Below are 15,902 nucleotides of genomic sequence, written 5' to 3' on the forward strand. Positions count from 1 at the left end.
TTCAGTTTGTGTAGCTTTATAAAGTTTAAATTATGCTGCATATTCAGGAAGTAATTTTACTTTAAATTTAGTCTCCAATTTTCTCTGTTTAGTTCAAGACCATGTTCAAGTCAAATATGTAGTCATTAAATCTAGCATGAAAAAGAGGCTCTGGATTCTGTTGATAGATAAAAATCTCAGCAACATAGCAATATTCTTTACAGTGAAAAGAATAATAGAAATGGCAAATTTGTGGATAAGTTGTTCCATTTAGAAGTGATAATTGCCTCTAGTATTTTTGTTGATCTCTGTATACCTCAAATAATATTATTTTTGCTTTACCTCTATCTGAATTCTCATTTTTATTAACTATTCTGGAGTTCAAAATGTAGAGATGTGTTATGTTGAGCCCAACAAGAAAAGTTTTCATAAAAGTAATTGGAAGGTTTTGTAAATATAATCTCCTGACAAAGCTAGTTATGGCATAAAATCATTAATCCAAGGAGACTATTGGCCTAGGATATGTATGCAATATTAATAATACTGCTCCCTAGGACTTGGTAACCAGAGCTCAGAAAAAGAAGGGCCAAACCACTGAATTCAATATTTGCAGTCTGTTTCAGAACATGAAAATTCTTTGGTTCTCTCATGCAAATATTTTTTCCAAAATAACTAGTCCAGAGTTACTTATTGTAGACAGACTGATTTTAAATTTTACATGTCCCAGTGTACAAGGCTACACATTCAGAATTTGTTGCACATTGAGGGATACTTGGTTCCTAGTTTTCATTTACTATGATACTGAATTGAATATAAGTAATTTCTCCTTGGTATATATGTGTTAGTGAATGTTACTAAAACCATTCCACTGTTGATTAAACATATAAAATGTTTGCATAATAGAACTTTAGTTAACTCACTTTTTAGAAAGAAATGAAAACAATTCATCTAATTTGGTGTCAGGCTCATATAATTTGATTAAATTGCTGTCTGTAAAATTCTCAGAGGTTTTATAATGTCAGTGGAATAAAATTCAGTTCTTCACCCTGGTGCCATGTTGGCTACAATATGCCTTCCCACATGAAAAAGGATTGTTTGTTCCTCTTGTGAAAAATACCTCACAATCTGAATCTGAATAAATAAATCTATGCTTCAAATCCAGTTCAACGTCCAGAGTCTCCCTGGAATCCAGTATATATCCAATAAATACCTACTTATTTGGTCAATAGAAATAAAAAATCCCTGCCCTTTTAGCCTATACCACAGGATTATTGAAAAGTTATCTATAGCACCCTAACACATAGAGAAATTGAAATATAAATTGATTTCAAAATACAGATATTTGTGTTAATAAAAAGTATAATTTATTCTGTACTCATCACGAATTATTTCCATATTTGTTATGATAATCAATTCTCTTCCTGGAGGGCTTGCAAATAGCTTGACAGATTGCAAATATGTAAATGTTACTTGAAAAATTCTGAATACAAAATGATACCTTAAAGAGGAGGTAGATAAAATATTTATATTAGTAAATATTTTAGTATGGTAAGAAATATATTTGAAATTTTCTATTAACTATACATTAGTAATCTGTTAAATAAACCTCAAAACTATAGGAATAGAATTCTGTAGCGTTCAAACTAGTTGTGTCATTATATTGTATATGCATTTCATGTTTACATTGTTGGGAATATTGCAAGGACTTAAAAAAGTATTTGAATGAAGGATGTAAAGAATAGATATTTGCTATCAATGGGTATGATATGCCACGCTCAAGTGAAACATGAGACATTTTTTTTAAAACTTAGAATAACCTAGTGGAACATAATTGAACATAATTTTTAAAGGAGTGTCCTTTCATTTCAGGGAAAAAAGGAAGAGAGAGGAAAAGGAAAAAACTTAATAAAGAAGAAAGTAAGGAAGCTCTCCCTGACAACAAAGGTCTAGAATCCAGTAGAGAAACCCCAGAACAACGAGAAAACAAAGACAAACCGCAGCAGAAGAAGCGAAAAGTTCAAGAAAAGACACAGAAATCGGTATCAGTCAGCACTGTACACTAGATGGTCCCATGAGATTATTGTAGACTCATGATGCTGCTATCTCAGCCAGATGCCCAGGACAGGTGTTCTAGCCATTAGAACAACAATGGACTACATATCTGTTATTGCTCTGTCTAAACAACATTGAAAATAGTTGCTATATTCTTCATATGAGCATAGTTAACAACAAAGAGCCAAAAGTTCAAAGAAGGGATACTTATGAATGGTTATCTTACGTGCTTCTAAGCATTTTTAAAACAAGAAAATTTTGTCCATTATTATCAATAAGTTATCATTAATGTAATGATGATATCTGGAGAAGAAGCCTCTTTTCCCTATAAAAATATTTTTGGAACTATTGTTTTAAGAAGCAGAAGATAATTCTGAAAATTCAAAGATGCCATATCCCTTGAAAACAAAGAAAAGATCAGGGGGAGAAAAACAATGTTCTAAGACAATGTGGGTTTTTTGTTCAGGAAATCTAGAGAATGCTCACTCAGTATTAGGGCCTGGCATTTGGAATCATAGGATCTATCATCACAGAAACAACTGTTTTAAGATTACTTCTATTGTCCGCATCCTGTACTTCTGCAAGAAACATGAGAGTGCATACCAGAGATAAATATACTGTATGGGATTGGAGGAAGGCAAAATGTGGAAGAAATATAGAACTGGAGATTACTTTTTTGCTCTCCCAAACTGTGAAGGGTTGTGATCTCCTGGAACAGGTCTCCAATCTGTGTCAGCACTGTGTGGTTTAGCCTCTGCTACCCCTTGGATTATATAAGTCTGTAAACATGTGCCTGTAACTTTCTTCCAAAAACAAAATCATACTTATTAGAAGAAAACTCTGATGTCATAGAAAACAAAAAAAAAATAGAGCAAGGAGAATATGACACGTTTGCAAAGTCATGTGTTTTCTTTCTCTCTCAATGAGGGAAAAAATGATTTTATTACCTGCTTAATGGTCCACCTGGAACTAAAAGGGATACTACTTTCTAACAAGGTGTATCTAGTAGGGGAGAAAGCCACCACAATAAATATATTTGTTCATAGTTTTTAAAGTTTAGTTCACTTTCTTTTATCGTTGGTTTTATTGAGTCGTTGTTACTCGTAGAGACTTGAGAATTCTGCCAAATCGGAGAAACTGTGACCTGCGTAATCCATAACATATAATGTTTCTCAATGTTTTCTCTTTGCATCCATCTTTATCTGAGCCAGTGGAGACTTACTGACAGAGTATTAGGAGATACTTATTCAATTTTTCTTTCTTAATAAACCAACACAATTAGTTTTGGCCACATGAGCCTACCAAAATGGTCTCACTGCTCCCTCTTCTTTGCCTAGAAATGAGCATCTTTTCCTACATGTTGTTTCTCTCCTGCATCTTCAGTGTTTAACCTTTTCTTCTCCATATTTTCTCAGTCTGTGGATCTCTTTTGGGACTTGATTTCACCCTAGCTGAAGGCTTCACCAGTGTTTCACAGAGGACCAGCCAGGCCAGTCCAGGAGGAGGCCTCTGAGGGTATGCACCGCAGAATCTCATGACCCTTAGGCTTCCTGCTATAATGGAAGGACATACAGCTGCTCTGTCCACCATGCTTCCTAGCTCTCTCAAAGATGTCTACTTTCTGAAGAATTGCAGTGAATCTGCTTCTGTCTCTCTAACTCTGGGCTCTGTTCTCCATCAACTGCACTGCTCATGTGGACTGCTGGGCTTAATTGGTTTTCTGATTCTAAGATATAAAACTTGAAAATGATGTACTCCTGCTTCTTACTCTGGTCCTTCTTTCTTTGTCCACACAACATAATTATTTCAACTACTTTGAACTACTGTTTCCAATGTAAAAAGTAATTCTAATATTATCTTCAACTAAAGTTTAGGTTGCCAAGGGAAACAAACATTATCCTGCAGAATTATGTTAGGTTGAAGCTTTGTCTCCATGTTTTAAAACTTTTGGATGGTATCAAGCACCATCTTTGTGCTTGAGAATAAGCAGCCAGATTGCTTTTGCATCTCTTTCTGTGTTTCTCGTTGTCCTTATTCTTTCAACATGCACTTATTGGGAAGGTCTTTATCTGCATATGCAATCCTGGGGAAGGGGCAGATCAGGATATAATAATGGTGGCAAAGGACTAGCATGACTTCCCATATGGTCCTCCAGACCATGAGAGATCTAAATTCTTCATACAAAACTTAAGTAAAAATACCAAGGAAAAAGAAATGAAAACTAACATTGATCTACATACACTGGGTGAAGACAAAGACAACGTTAATTTTAGCTATAATTCTCAATCTACCCTAATAGATCCTTAGGCACATGGAATCATATGATATTCAAATTAGAAACCCTCAAAACAGTAAAAACTCATTAGCAGCTTTCCGATAAAGTTCCCATACAAATCACATTTTTTATGAGAACACGTATTGGGTAAATTATTGATACAATGAGAAATGAGAGAAATCAGCAACATAAATTTATGAGTGTCTGATCCAGGCCCCTGACCTGGTTATCAAATTCTGCTTTGTAACCAGAGGGTGGCCTCTGTTCTACCACCAGAAGATTTATGTTGAAGTCCCAGGTGTGTAACCATTGGTAAGTCACATAACTTCTCTGGGTCTGCATTTCTCATGTGCAATATCAAAGAGTGGGGCAGGAAATGATCATTGTAGTCCCAGGGAAGGGAACATTTGACCTTTGTCATATTTCAGGTTAATGCCCCTCATAAGTCCTCAATAATAACAGTGTCCTTTGGAAATTCTCCTAACCCTACTTCTCAAAGTGGAAAGGTACAGACTGTCAGAGAATAAAGATTGAACACTGCTGCTCTGATGTTATCGAGTTATAAGTGGTTCATGTTAATGGTAATAAAAATATAGGAATAGAAAAGCATAGGTAGGGAACAGTACACATAAATACAGCTAATGCCAAGAATAGGGGCAGATCCCCACAAATCAAGATGGTAAAGAAAATGAGAAGACTCAAGTTAAACAGTCTATGTGAATGCTAGAATAGTGCTACTAACTGGTTGTAATATGTGTGACCTTGGGCAAGTTGTGTGTCTCTCAGAGTCTCCTTCTTCATCTGAAAAATGGAAGTGGTGATGCTTCTCACAAGGTTGTAATGAAAACTGAAAGTTTCATCATTCAATAGAATAACAACTATTCCACAGACAAATAAATAAAAAAGATGTAATGACTAATTCCACAAGTCATACATATAAATTAATTTTATTTCCTGAATAATGATATGTGATTATATCCATATAAGTGAACACATGTGATCATTTCCAAGAACATAGATAAGAATCATGGAAATGAAATGAGTAATAGCAACTCACAGATAAATCCCAGTTTACAATTTGTTTTGGATCTTCCTAAAATTAAAATATTACTTATTCTTAAGAATCTGCACTTTTATAAATGGACAGATAGATGCTCCATCTTTCCCATGGATATATTTTAATAGCAAATGAAATGACTAGATTCTTTCTCAACACAACTGTAACTGTTACTTCAAAATAGAGGGAAAGTCTTCTATCAAAGGCTAATTTGTAATTCAAAGGGAGTTTTTATCTGGAGTCTGATAGTCACTAAAATAAGAAGATTAAATAAACCTGATGGTCAGATCAATTGAGAATTTTCCCGTTTTGAGTATTTTATCTCACTAACTTAGTAGATCATAAACATTTAATTCCTAGGTATTTTAGTAAAAAGACAAGCAAAACAAATGGCTAGATATCCTTTTATGCTAGCCAATCGCCCTTTTACCAAGCTTTGTTACATAATTACATCAAGAGCCATCTGAAGAGGTTACTGATATCCTTGTTTTATAAATGAGGAAACTGAGACACAGAGAAGTACCCAAAGTCACAACTACCAACCAGTGAGCCTGGAAGTCCCACTGAGTGCCGGCCAATTCCCAAGCCTGTGTTTCTTTCCAGTCATCATATCCCTTAAAATATGCATTGTTAGTTCAAAGATGACCTATGCCATTACATATTAAAGTGCTTTCCCATGATCTGGAATATAACCTCATGAAGCAGGCTGAGAAAACAATCTCAGAGGCCTCAAACCAGGATAAGACTTAGCCCTGAACCTGAACCTGAAACATGCCCACTAATGTATTTGGGTATAGATCTGTGTAAGCGTATGGGTGACGGCTTCCAGGAGCCTATGAATGAGTTGGAGCCCAGGATTGGAAGGGACACAAATGCATTGGTAGGTAAGAAGAATAAATAAGAAAAATGAGAATTGTGTGCCATTAGAGAAAAACCAAAGTTCACACCACGGAATCTAAACCCTTGGAAAATCTTGGATTTCTGTAGCCCTTTACAATTTTGGAAAAACCCTCAGTTCAGTTTTCTTCCAGTACGCAAACAAGGTGTTCACCAGCACTGTCCCATTCAGAATTACAATGATCTGAAAAGAAGCAGTAACACATCTCTTCACTTTTGGAATTGACTGAAGCTACTTCCTTCATACCATACCTCACTTTCTCACAGCTACTTTCAGTCATTTAATATCAGGACTTTAGTTGTTAACATTTTTGTTCACTCATCGTGTCTCTCAAATAACTCAGATGCCAACATACACATCACATAAATAGTTAACAAAAAGGAAAGTGGAAAAAAAGGGAGGGAAGGAGAAAGGGAGGGAAGGAGAAAGGGAGGGAGGGAGAAAGAAAGGGGGAGGAGGGAGAAATGGAGGAAACAGGAAGGAAAACAGAGGAAAGGAGCAGGAGAGACAAACCCCCCCCCCCAAATAGTAATTACTTTTACATGAAAATACAATTGTAGAAGAAACTCCATGAGTAGCAATATTCCACTAACTGCAAAATCAACAAATGAAAATTTCAGGAGGCAAAATTATATGACTATAAAGTAACCTAACATATAAACAGTTTGCAAAATGCTTATACTGCCATTATCTATAGTTGTGTGGAATGAAAATTGTTCAAAACGATGTTGAAACAATCCAAGACTGAGTCATCTACTAAAGATTAAGTTTTAAACACAGTGAATTGGAAAATACATATTAGAAAAGTTTTTAAACATATCTGAATACTAATTTTAATTACCAAAATGTTCTGGACAATTGAGGTTTAACGGAGGCATTAGCTTTTGCGCTTATTAATATCAGTTAAAATTTTAGCTAATAACTCCTTATGTCTGTCAAAAATAGATTCCAAGTAACAGTTAGACTTTAAAACCAATGTAACAACTATTTAAGAATTTTAGAAACATCTATCTTCAGAATAAAATCTAAAATAACTCTGCATTAAAAATGCTTTGAAATTGCAGAGTATAATAAATACATAAGCTATTATTTTCACTATCCAGTTGCTATCCACTATAAGAAATTGTGTTTCTTTTCCCATTCCTCACACTCTGACTTTATTGGAGATTTTAGCCTTAGAGGAAATTATCCAAATCCTTCCCAAAAAGAAATCAATGGAAGTAGTAATACCTGTGGCAACCACATGTTTGGGCATGCAACCTTTCTTCTGATATATTTCTTCTGTAGCTGCTGGCATTGGAGCTACATCAAAGATGCCCCTGAGAAAAAATTTCACCCTGTAAATATTACATATTTCATCTTGTATATTTACTTGGTAAATATACCCAAATATAATAAAATAAGCTACTACTAAATCTTGAGTCCTAATCCGGACGGAGATATCTTTGTGTCAGTTAACGCTACCATCTATACCTGTTCCCCCTGAACCATGCACACTCCTGGTTGGTCCCAGTTTCCCAAAAGGTACGAAATTCTGCACCAGCTCAGTCAACCATCTGGCCATGATGATCTCAGGTTTATAAAAAGAAAAAGAAATTCTGTTTCCCCCAAAAATGAAATTCTTCCTTTTATCCTTTTACTATTAAAGCTCATTATTTAACAGCCATGTACAGTCTGTCCTAGAGAATGCCATGCCAAAGAAGAAGAAGGAGAAGGAGAAGAAGAAGGAGGAGGAGGAGGAAAGAAGGAAAGACAGAAAGACAGAAAGGAAGGAAGGAAGGAAGGAGGGAGGGAGGGAAGAAAGGAAGGGAGAAAGAGAGAGAGAGTCATGCCTTGGGGCTCTGAGTTGTTCATGGCAGCTATAGGATCATCCTGGTCTTTAATGTCTCCCTGCTTTGCTCCTAAACTTTGCTGGTTTATGTTTTTTTGGTTGACTAGTTAGGGAAAGGAAAAAAAAAAAAAAAACTCTGTCTCATGACATGAAAATTATGGGAATAAATTGGAGAAGATATATTTAATAAGTTCCTCTACCCTTAATATAGAACCAAGGAAAGACTATTGTTTGTAATTTTTAAAGCATTAATTTAATAAAACAAAACAAAACAAAACTGGAGAAAAAAAATAAAACATTTGATATTTAACATCCAAGGGATTGTCCTCATGTGGTAACTGTTTAGAAGGAGGTTCAATTTATCACTAGGTTCATTCCTACTGATTTTCTCCCCATTGCAAAAAATTGATTATGACTCACTTTAGGAATATATCAAATGCTCCAGGAAAATAGATTTTAGTTTTATCCAAACCAGCAGTGAGAATAATTTATAATTTAAAAAAAGGCAGAGTCACTTTAGGAAAATGACTCAGTTTCATGCCCAAAAGTGCTAGCTTTCTTGATTGCCAGTTTCCTTTTAAAAGTTGGAGTTTAACATGGCAGGAAGAATTATTGTAGTAAGTCAACATTTCTACTTGTTGACTATGGAATGTTTAAAACACAGCTTAATATGAACATATGGAAAGGCTAAGAGAACAGAGCTTAATTTGTGGAAATAGATGATCCAAATTCAAAATGGTATTATTTGTAGAAAGGAAGAGGTAATTAAATAAATGTAATAAATAAATGTACTATTTAGTGTCTTTATATTTTCCAAATTGATTATGATTATCAAAATAGATTCTTTAATCATGGACTTTATTGCAGATTTAAGCCATTGAATTCAGAGTCTGCATTAGTTTCTTTGCCTCTCAACCATTTCCATCTCCCACAACCTACTCCCCCCAAAGCTCTATCAATTAGATAACAGATAAATTAAGATGAAGTTAACAAAGTGTAATTAGAGATGAATAAGTAGAGAAATTACTGTAAGAAAATCACATATTTCAAGTTGAATGTAGTCACTTTAGAACACAAATAAAAAAACAGTCAGTAGATGCACTTTCCATCCATTAATGAGGTGTTATTTAAATAAACAAATAACTCATCATTTTCTGTCCTTTAATGTATAGCTAGTTAGTACCAATAATTGAGATGCCAGTAGAGCTATAAGACTATATTTGAAAATCGTCATATACACAGACTACATAATATTCAAAAATTTCCCATCAGGTTTCTAGGTGAAGGTAAAAAGCCTTTGTTAATCTATAATAAGTGATACATCAAACCCAGCACCCACAGTAAATACTAATGTTTTCCATTCTATAAAAACTATATGAAAATATATTACTGCTTTTATAGTTGCTTTACCTTGTATGTTTTATGCCATACCCTCCAAATAAACCAGAAAATGTGAAATACACACAATTAAGTGTCAATTCACATAGATCAAGAGTAGTTTGATCAGCCATTTAAAAGAAAACTTCCTTATCTGTAAGAACAATCAGGACTGAATTATTTGGCCAGCAAAATCAAAATTATGATCTGCTTTCCAGTGATGTTTCAAATGACTAAAAAAATAAAATCAATTATTCCTGTGAGGCACATTTTACTGGGAATACCAGACAGTTAAAATGGCTAGTGATTGTCAAAGTGTTAACAGGCATCTCCTTAAGATTATTTCAGATCCTCAAAGAAAAAGTAGCAGATGGTTCTGATTTCCCTATGTCACTTGAAACACTAAGTTAAATATTAAGCAATATTAAGTTAAAAGTGAATTGAGAAGAATATCAGAAAACAAATCCTAAATAACTTTATAAAACATGGGAACAACAATAGTGAAGGAAAACAGTTAAATGTCAAGTCCACTATGCACTTTAAATGGCAAGATGACACTTTCACTTTACTGTGAAGTGCTTCATTAGGGTTATAAGGATGCTGTCACTCCAGTCCTAAGGGAAAACAATACTCAGCACTTCCCCAGCCTTCATAGGCTCTCACAGTGACAGCTTCTATTCTATAATTCTCCTGGCCTATCCTCCCACAAACTGGATTTCCTAAGCACATTCTGAGGAACTCAACAGAGCAAGAGTTAAGGAAGAATAGCTTTTTTAAAATGCTACTTTATATTACAAAATAAATTTTGAAAAAATGCTGTTTAATATTATCCAAATGGCAATGAAGTTGTCATTATAGAAAAAAATGTGAAAACTTTGTTGAATTTTTTTCTACAGGTTTTATACTTTAATATTGCTTTATTTTGCAGTGTTTTAAAGGGATGACAGAATCTTTAGCACTTGGGGCCCCCAACAACCTTGGTTCACAGACACAATCACCTACTGCCTCCTTAGTCTCTAACTAGCCAGGACTAAGCCTCATTTGAGAAACACCAGTGAGTCTATCAAAACACAACAAAGTGTTCTCTCTATCCTGGATGCCTTGAAAAATTCTCCAGCTATTCTAGTTTCACCTTTGACAGGAGCCAAACTTAGGAGCAAATGTGCCAAGGTCTATCAACTGTCCTGTGTTTCTTTCATTTCCTGTGCAGGGTAACAGCTCCAGGAGCTCAGATATTTCTCAGGGTAGGTAAATCATGTAAAACCCTACAGTATTAAAAAAGGAAAGAAAAGAATGAAACAGAGTTCTCATAAAGAATGGAAATGAGGAATAATAGAGAACACACTGGAGGAAACCAGACTCTAGTGCTGTATAGCTTAGCCCACACCCAAAGTAAACTGTCTTCACTTGAAGAAGCTGTTTCTCTATAAACTGGCCAATGTGTCTTTAAAATATAAACTTCTTGGACTGTCATAATAAACATTGCAAAATAAATATGAAATAACATCTGGAGGCAAAGCTTTACACAGAGTAGGGTGAGAGAAAGTGATAACTTTTCTTAGTACTGGTAATAAAGTATGGATGTTACATTTTTATTTTGGGAACTGTTTTCCACTATCAACCAAACACAAACCAAAGACTTAAAATTTTTATTTTAAAATTTCAAAGAATGTAATCCGGCCTATACATGATTTTTTCCTCACAAATTGGGATAATCTTAGTAAATGCTTTAATTCTCTTATTTTCAACTATATGAAGCTCATATAATAAGCATTCAGTTAGCAAACCTGGTATTTAGATATGAAAATGGTTCATTCTAGGGTCTAATTCATATTAGATAGAAAACTATCCATTCTTTTTGCCTTGGGAAACCAAAATTTCTAATTAATATGCTATAAAAGCACAAAATTTTCATTATAAAATTGTATCCTGAACAAGCTAATTATGTCACTCCTAGTAAATTTAAGAAATGGTATGCAGATCCTTGCCCAAGAAATCACTTCACTTGTTTTACAGAATACCCTGATCAGATTTTTTGTAGGTGACATAGTTAGTACTATATATCCAATGCCAAAGAAACAAAATCATTACAAATTTATGTAATGTTTGAGTAAATACCTCCTAAAAATCATGTGCCTTATTTATAACAACTAGCAATAACAAAGAACGAGATAAATGACTCCAAATTTATATATGCCCTCATTTGTCTTTAGTTCCCAGCTCATAAATCTTGATTTTTAAAAACAATGTAGCCAGTCAAGGTGCTACAAACCTGTAATTCTAGCAACTTGGGAGGCTGAGGAGGCAGGAGAATCACAAGTTTGTGGCCAGCCTGGACAACTTAAGAGACACTGTCTCAAAATTAAAAATAATAAGTGCTAGGGATTTAACTGAGAGGTAGAGCACTCTAGGTTGGATCCCCAGTACTGAAAAAATAATAAGAAGAATATGAATAAGAAAGTGGAAGAAAGAAAGAAGAAGGAAGGAGGAAAAGAAGGAAGGAAGGAAGGAAGGAAGGAAGGAAGCTGTTAACTATAGTGGAATAGTAAATATTTCTCATTTAGTCCAATAAATATGTAAACATAATTACATTCAATTTAGTAATTTTTAAACGTATACTTGTCTCTATTTCCATAAAGTTTGTGTTTGGCAGACGAAGATAGTTAAGCTAGTGTGAAATATGGTTTCATCTACTCAGTCTGCGCCTCATGACATAAATTTATTGTGCTTCTCACTGGCCTAAACTATCCCATAAAAATTCATTTTCTTCAACAAAATTCCATTTTAAAAGCAACAAAAATTTTATCAAATATTTTTTCTTAACCAAATACCAGTTGTAGGCAGGCTACATAAAGATGTCCTAAATTCCAGACTCCCTTTCTTCAGATATTACCAAGGTTAGAGGTAAGGTCAAATTCACTCAGGCTATTTGTTGTAATAAACTTAAAAGAATCATCCTCAACTTCCATGATTAATCATTTCCTTTCATTCAATAAATGAAAACAAAAGTTGATTCATATTTTAAGTTTTTAAAAGAGCATTTTCCTTTGATTCTCCAAGCTTCTAAATGAAACAAAATAAAACATAATCAGCCAAAAGCAAACATTCCATTCAACAAAAAGGGAGGAAGAAGAGTACCAATACATCTCTTCCACCAGTTCTCTTCCACTCAGCCCCTGCAGTGAGTCCTGCTGTTCTGTTCCTGTTTATCTCCGGAGCAGCCTGCCCCATTATCCTGAAACAACTAATGCAGGAGCTGTCTTCTACTCCTGAAGACACAGTCAAGATGAACAGGCTGAGGGAACACTGGGAAATGAGGCTCGAGTTGCCTTTGGAGACAAGAAATCTCTCTACTGTTGACTTTGCAACCTTGGAAAATAATTTAAGCTCTTTGATTCTCAGTACCTTCATACATAAAATTAATATATTATCACAGACTCTGCAGAATTTCAGCAAGGATTAAAGGAAATGAAGTTTGTGGGCATGCCAAGCACATGATGGCTGCTCGTAAATTGTTGCTAGATTTTGTACATACTTTAAAATAGAATTTTCAAGTCAATCTGAAGCAGACACACACACACACACAATTATAAACATGTGTGTGTGTGTGTGTATATATATATATATATATATATATATATATATATATATATATATATGTATTCCTTTCAATAATTAATTTTTCCATAACACTCAGTTTTCTCAATGAGTATTTACAGTGTATCTACTATTTGCCAGGCAACATGCTTCAGCTGCTAATGTAAATCCATAAAACAAAAATCCTTACATTTTTTCATTCTTATTGTAATTATTCATACATATTAATTGTATAAAATAGTGATTTTCATTGTGACATTTTCATACATGCACATAACATGCTTTGATTGTATCTACTTTCCCTGTTACCCTCTCTTACCCCCTTTTCTCCTCCCTCTATCCCTCTTCTTCCCCAATAGTCCCCTTTCCACCTGCATGTCATCTCCCACTCCCTTGGATTCCACATATGAAAGAAAACACATGATATTTGTCTTTACTTAGCATAACATGATGATCTCCAGTTCCATTAATTTACCTGCAAATGACAAAATTTCATGTTTTCTCTATGGCTAAATAATACTACATTTTGTGTATATAACCACATCTCAATCCATTCATCTGCCGATGGGCATCTATGCTGATTCCATAACTTGGCTATTATAAATAGTGTTGTGAAGACATGTGTATGCAGTTATGTCTATTATATGCTGATTTTAATTCCTTCAGGTGTATACCCAGATGTGGCATGCTGGATTACAGGGTAGTTTGATTTCTAGTTTTTGGAAAAAACCCCATACTGCTTTCTATAGTGACTGTAATAATTTACATTCCCAACAACAGTATATTAGAGTTCCTTTTCCCCTGCATCCTTGCCAACATTTTATATTTTTTGTTTTCTTAGTAATAGCCATTCTGACTAGCATAAGATGGAATTTCAATGCAGTTTTGATTTGCATTTCCCTGAGGGCTAAACATGATGAGCATTTCTTATATATTTATTGTCTGTTTGTACTTCTTCTGAAAAATGTCTGTGCCTCTCATTTTCCCACTTATTGACTGCTTACTTGTTCTATAGGTGTTAAATATTTTCAGTTCTTTATATATTCTGAAAACTATAACCTTTGAAACTGTCTTGTTGAAGCAACATATACTAATATCCAAATACTGTTAAAGTAGTTTTGCCTAAGTATGTGCCTCATGGTGCAGAGTGAGAGGAATGAGGCTGCTCAGTCTTGGATGTCAGGGCAAGAGAGGATGTGTGTCCAGGAACCTAAACTAATTCCTCACGTTGGAGCATTTCTTTGCCAAAGAGTATTTCTTGCCAGGAAAAGAATACTGGGTTGCGTATCACAGGCCACGAGAAGAGCTTGACATAAAAGAGAATATGCAGTTTGTTGAATTACTAGCAGATTTTGTGTTCTCTGGCAAGAGATTTAGGAGGTGTGTGGGCAGGGAACAGATGACAAATGGCTTTATGTGTAATGGGAAAATTCTGGACTTTATCTTGAAAACAGTGATGAGTCTGTTAAAGGTTTATAAAGGGCAATGAAATGATTCAATTTGCCTTACAAAATTACCTTTGGTGGAAATGAAAGAATGGGTTAAGAATAAAGAAATGAAGATGCTGATGAAAAGCATGTTTAAATATTGGAGTATAAAATTATATTAGTTGGCTGGGCCCAGTGGCTCATGCCTGTAATCCCAGCAGGTCTGGAGGCAGAGGCAGGAGGATCACAAGTTCAAAGCCAGCCTCAGCAATGGCCAGGCACTAGGCAACTCAGTGAGACCCTGTCTCTAATAAAATACAAAATAGGGCCAGGGATATGACTCAGTAGTAGAGCTCCCTGAGTTCAATCCCTGGTACCCCCCCCAAAAAAAAATTATATTAGTCAACTCCAAAATAACAGCCCAAATCAATTCAGAGAAAGATGGAGAGGAACTGAGGTCATTTGAAAGTAGTTGCCACAAAAAGTGGTGATCAATAGGAGAATGCAAGTGAGCAAAGGAATCATATGTTTCCTTCTGGTGTATCTGAGGAGAGCAGTGTCATTAGACATAATCCACAGCCAAGATGGGGGTCATTGTTTGCTTTGTTGATTCTCCAGTATAGGAGAGAGGTCAGTGATGATGGGTCTGGAATATAGTTCTGTCTCTGGTTAAAATGTAGGAAAGGTGAAGATAATGATTTAGGACTAATCATCTAATGAATACGTCAGAAGGCATGAGTGAATGGCCCAAGGAGAACAGAGTGAAAGAAAAGAAAAAAAGATGGAATACAATTAACAATATTTAGAAAATGAGCAGAGAAAAAAAAACCATGAGAAAAACTGAAAAAGACGGAATAAGAGGTAAACAAGATCTAAAAAAGTGATGACATAGAAATTTTGGAGGTATAGTTAACATAAAATTTCACAAAAAATGTCATTTTAAAGACTGGACATGTCCCCTGGATTTGCCAATATGGTGCTCTTTAATGACTTCTTCACCAAAGTCGTGATAAGGAATCCAAGTCTAGCTGTGGATGATAAAGGAATGGCAAGAAATGGCCTACAGAGTCAAGGTGTGATTTACTTGATTCTGCTTTATGAAGAAAGAAATTAGACTACAGCATGTTAACCTGCTAGGCATAGAAGAAAAAGTAATAAAATTTCGTAGCTTAACAGACAAAGATTAGAATTATACTAACATGACAAAACTAAAAATACAACTAAAAACATTAACCATTATAGCAAATGTCAATGTTAATAGTATTTCCATTTGAACCTGTTCTACAAACACACCTTTACAATTCTTTCAATTCTTCATATCACTCCATAATTCTCAGCAAGATAATTTTTGTTCTCTCCTTTATTTGGCTATCTCCTTTTCTATGTAAATGTGACCAATAGTGCTATTT

General features: G+C 34.7%; 1 protein-coding gene across 1 annotated transcript in view; it reads left to right on the forward strand.

The window, feature by feature from the left end:
- Nucleotides 1–3,085, forward strand: part of Rspo3 (R-spondin 3) — a 79,224-nt gene extending 76,139 nt beyond the window's left edge. Inside the window, exon 5 of the mRNA XM_046427608.2 lies at nt 1,849–3,085. Coding sequence (XP_046283564.1) covers nt 1,849–2,042 — 194 coding nt within the window. The 3' untranslated portion in view covers nt 2,043–3,085. The remainder of the gene's footprint in view (nt 1–1,848) is intronic.
- The last annotated feature ends 12,817 nt before the right edge of the window (nt 3,086–15,902 follow it).

Source organism: Marmota monax, unplaced genomic scaffold, assembly GCF_021218885.2.
Source record: "Marmota monax isolate L192 unplaced genomic scaffold, Marmota_monax_Labrador192_F-V1.1 WCK01_AAM20220418_F8-fsc00424, whole genome shotgun sequence".
NCBI classification, from domain to species: Eukaryota; Metazoa; Chordata; class Mammalia; order Rodentia; family Sciuridae; genus Marmota; species Marmota monax.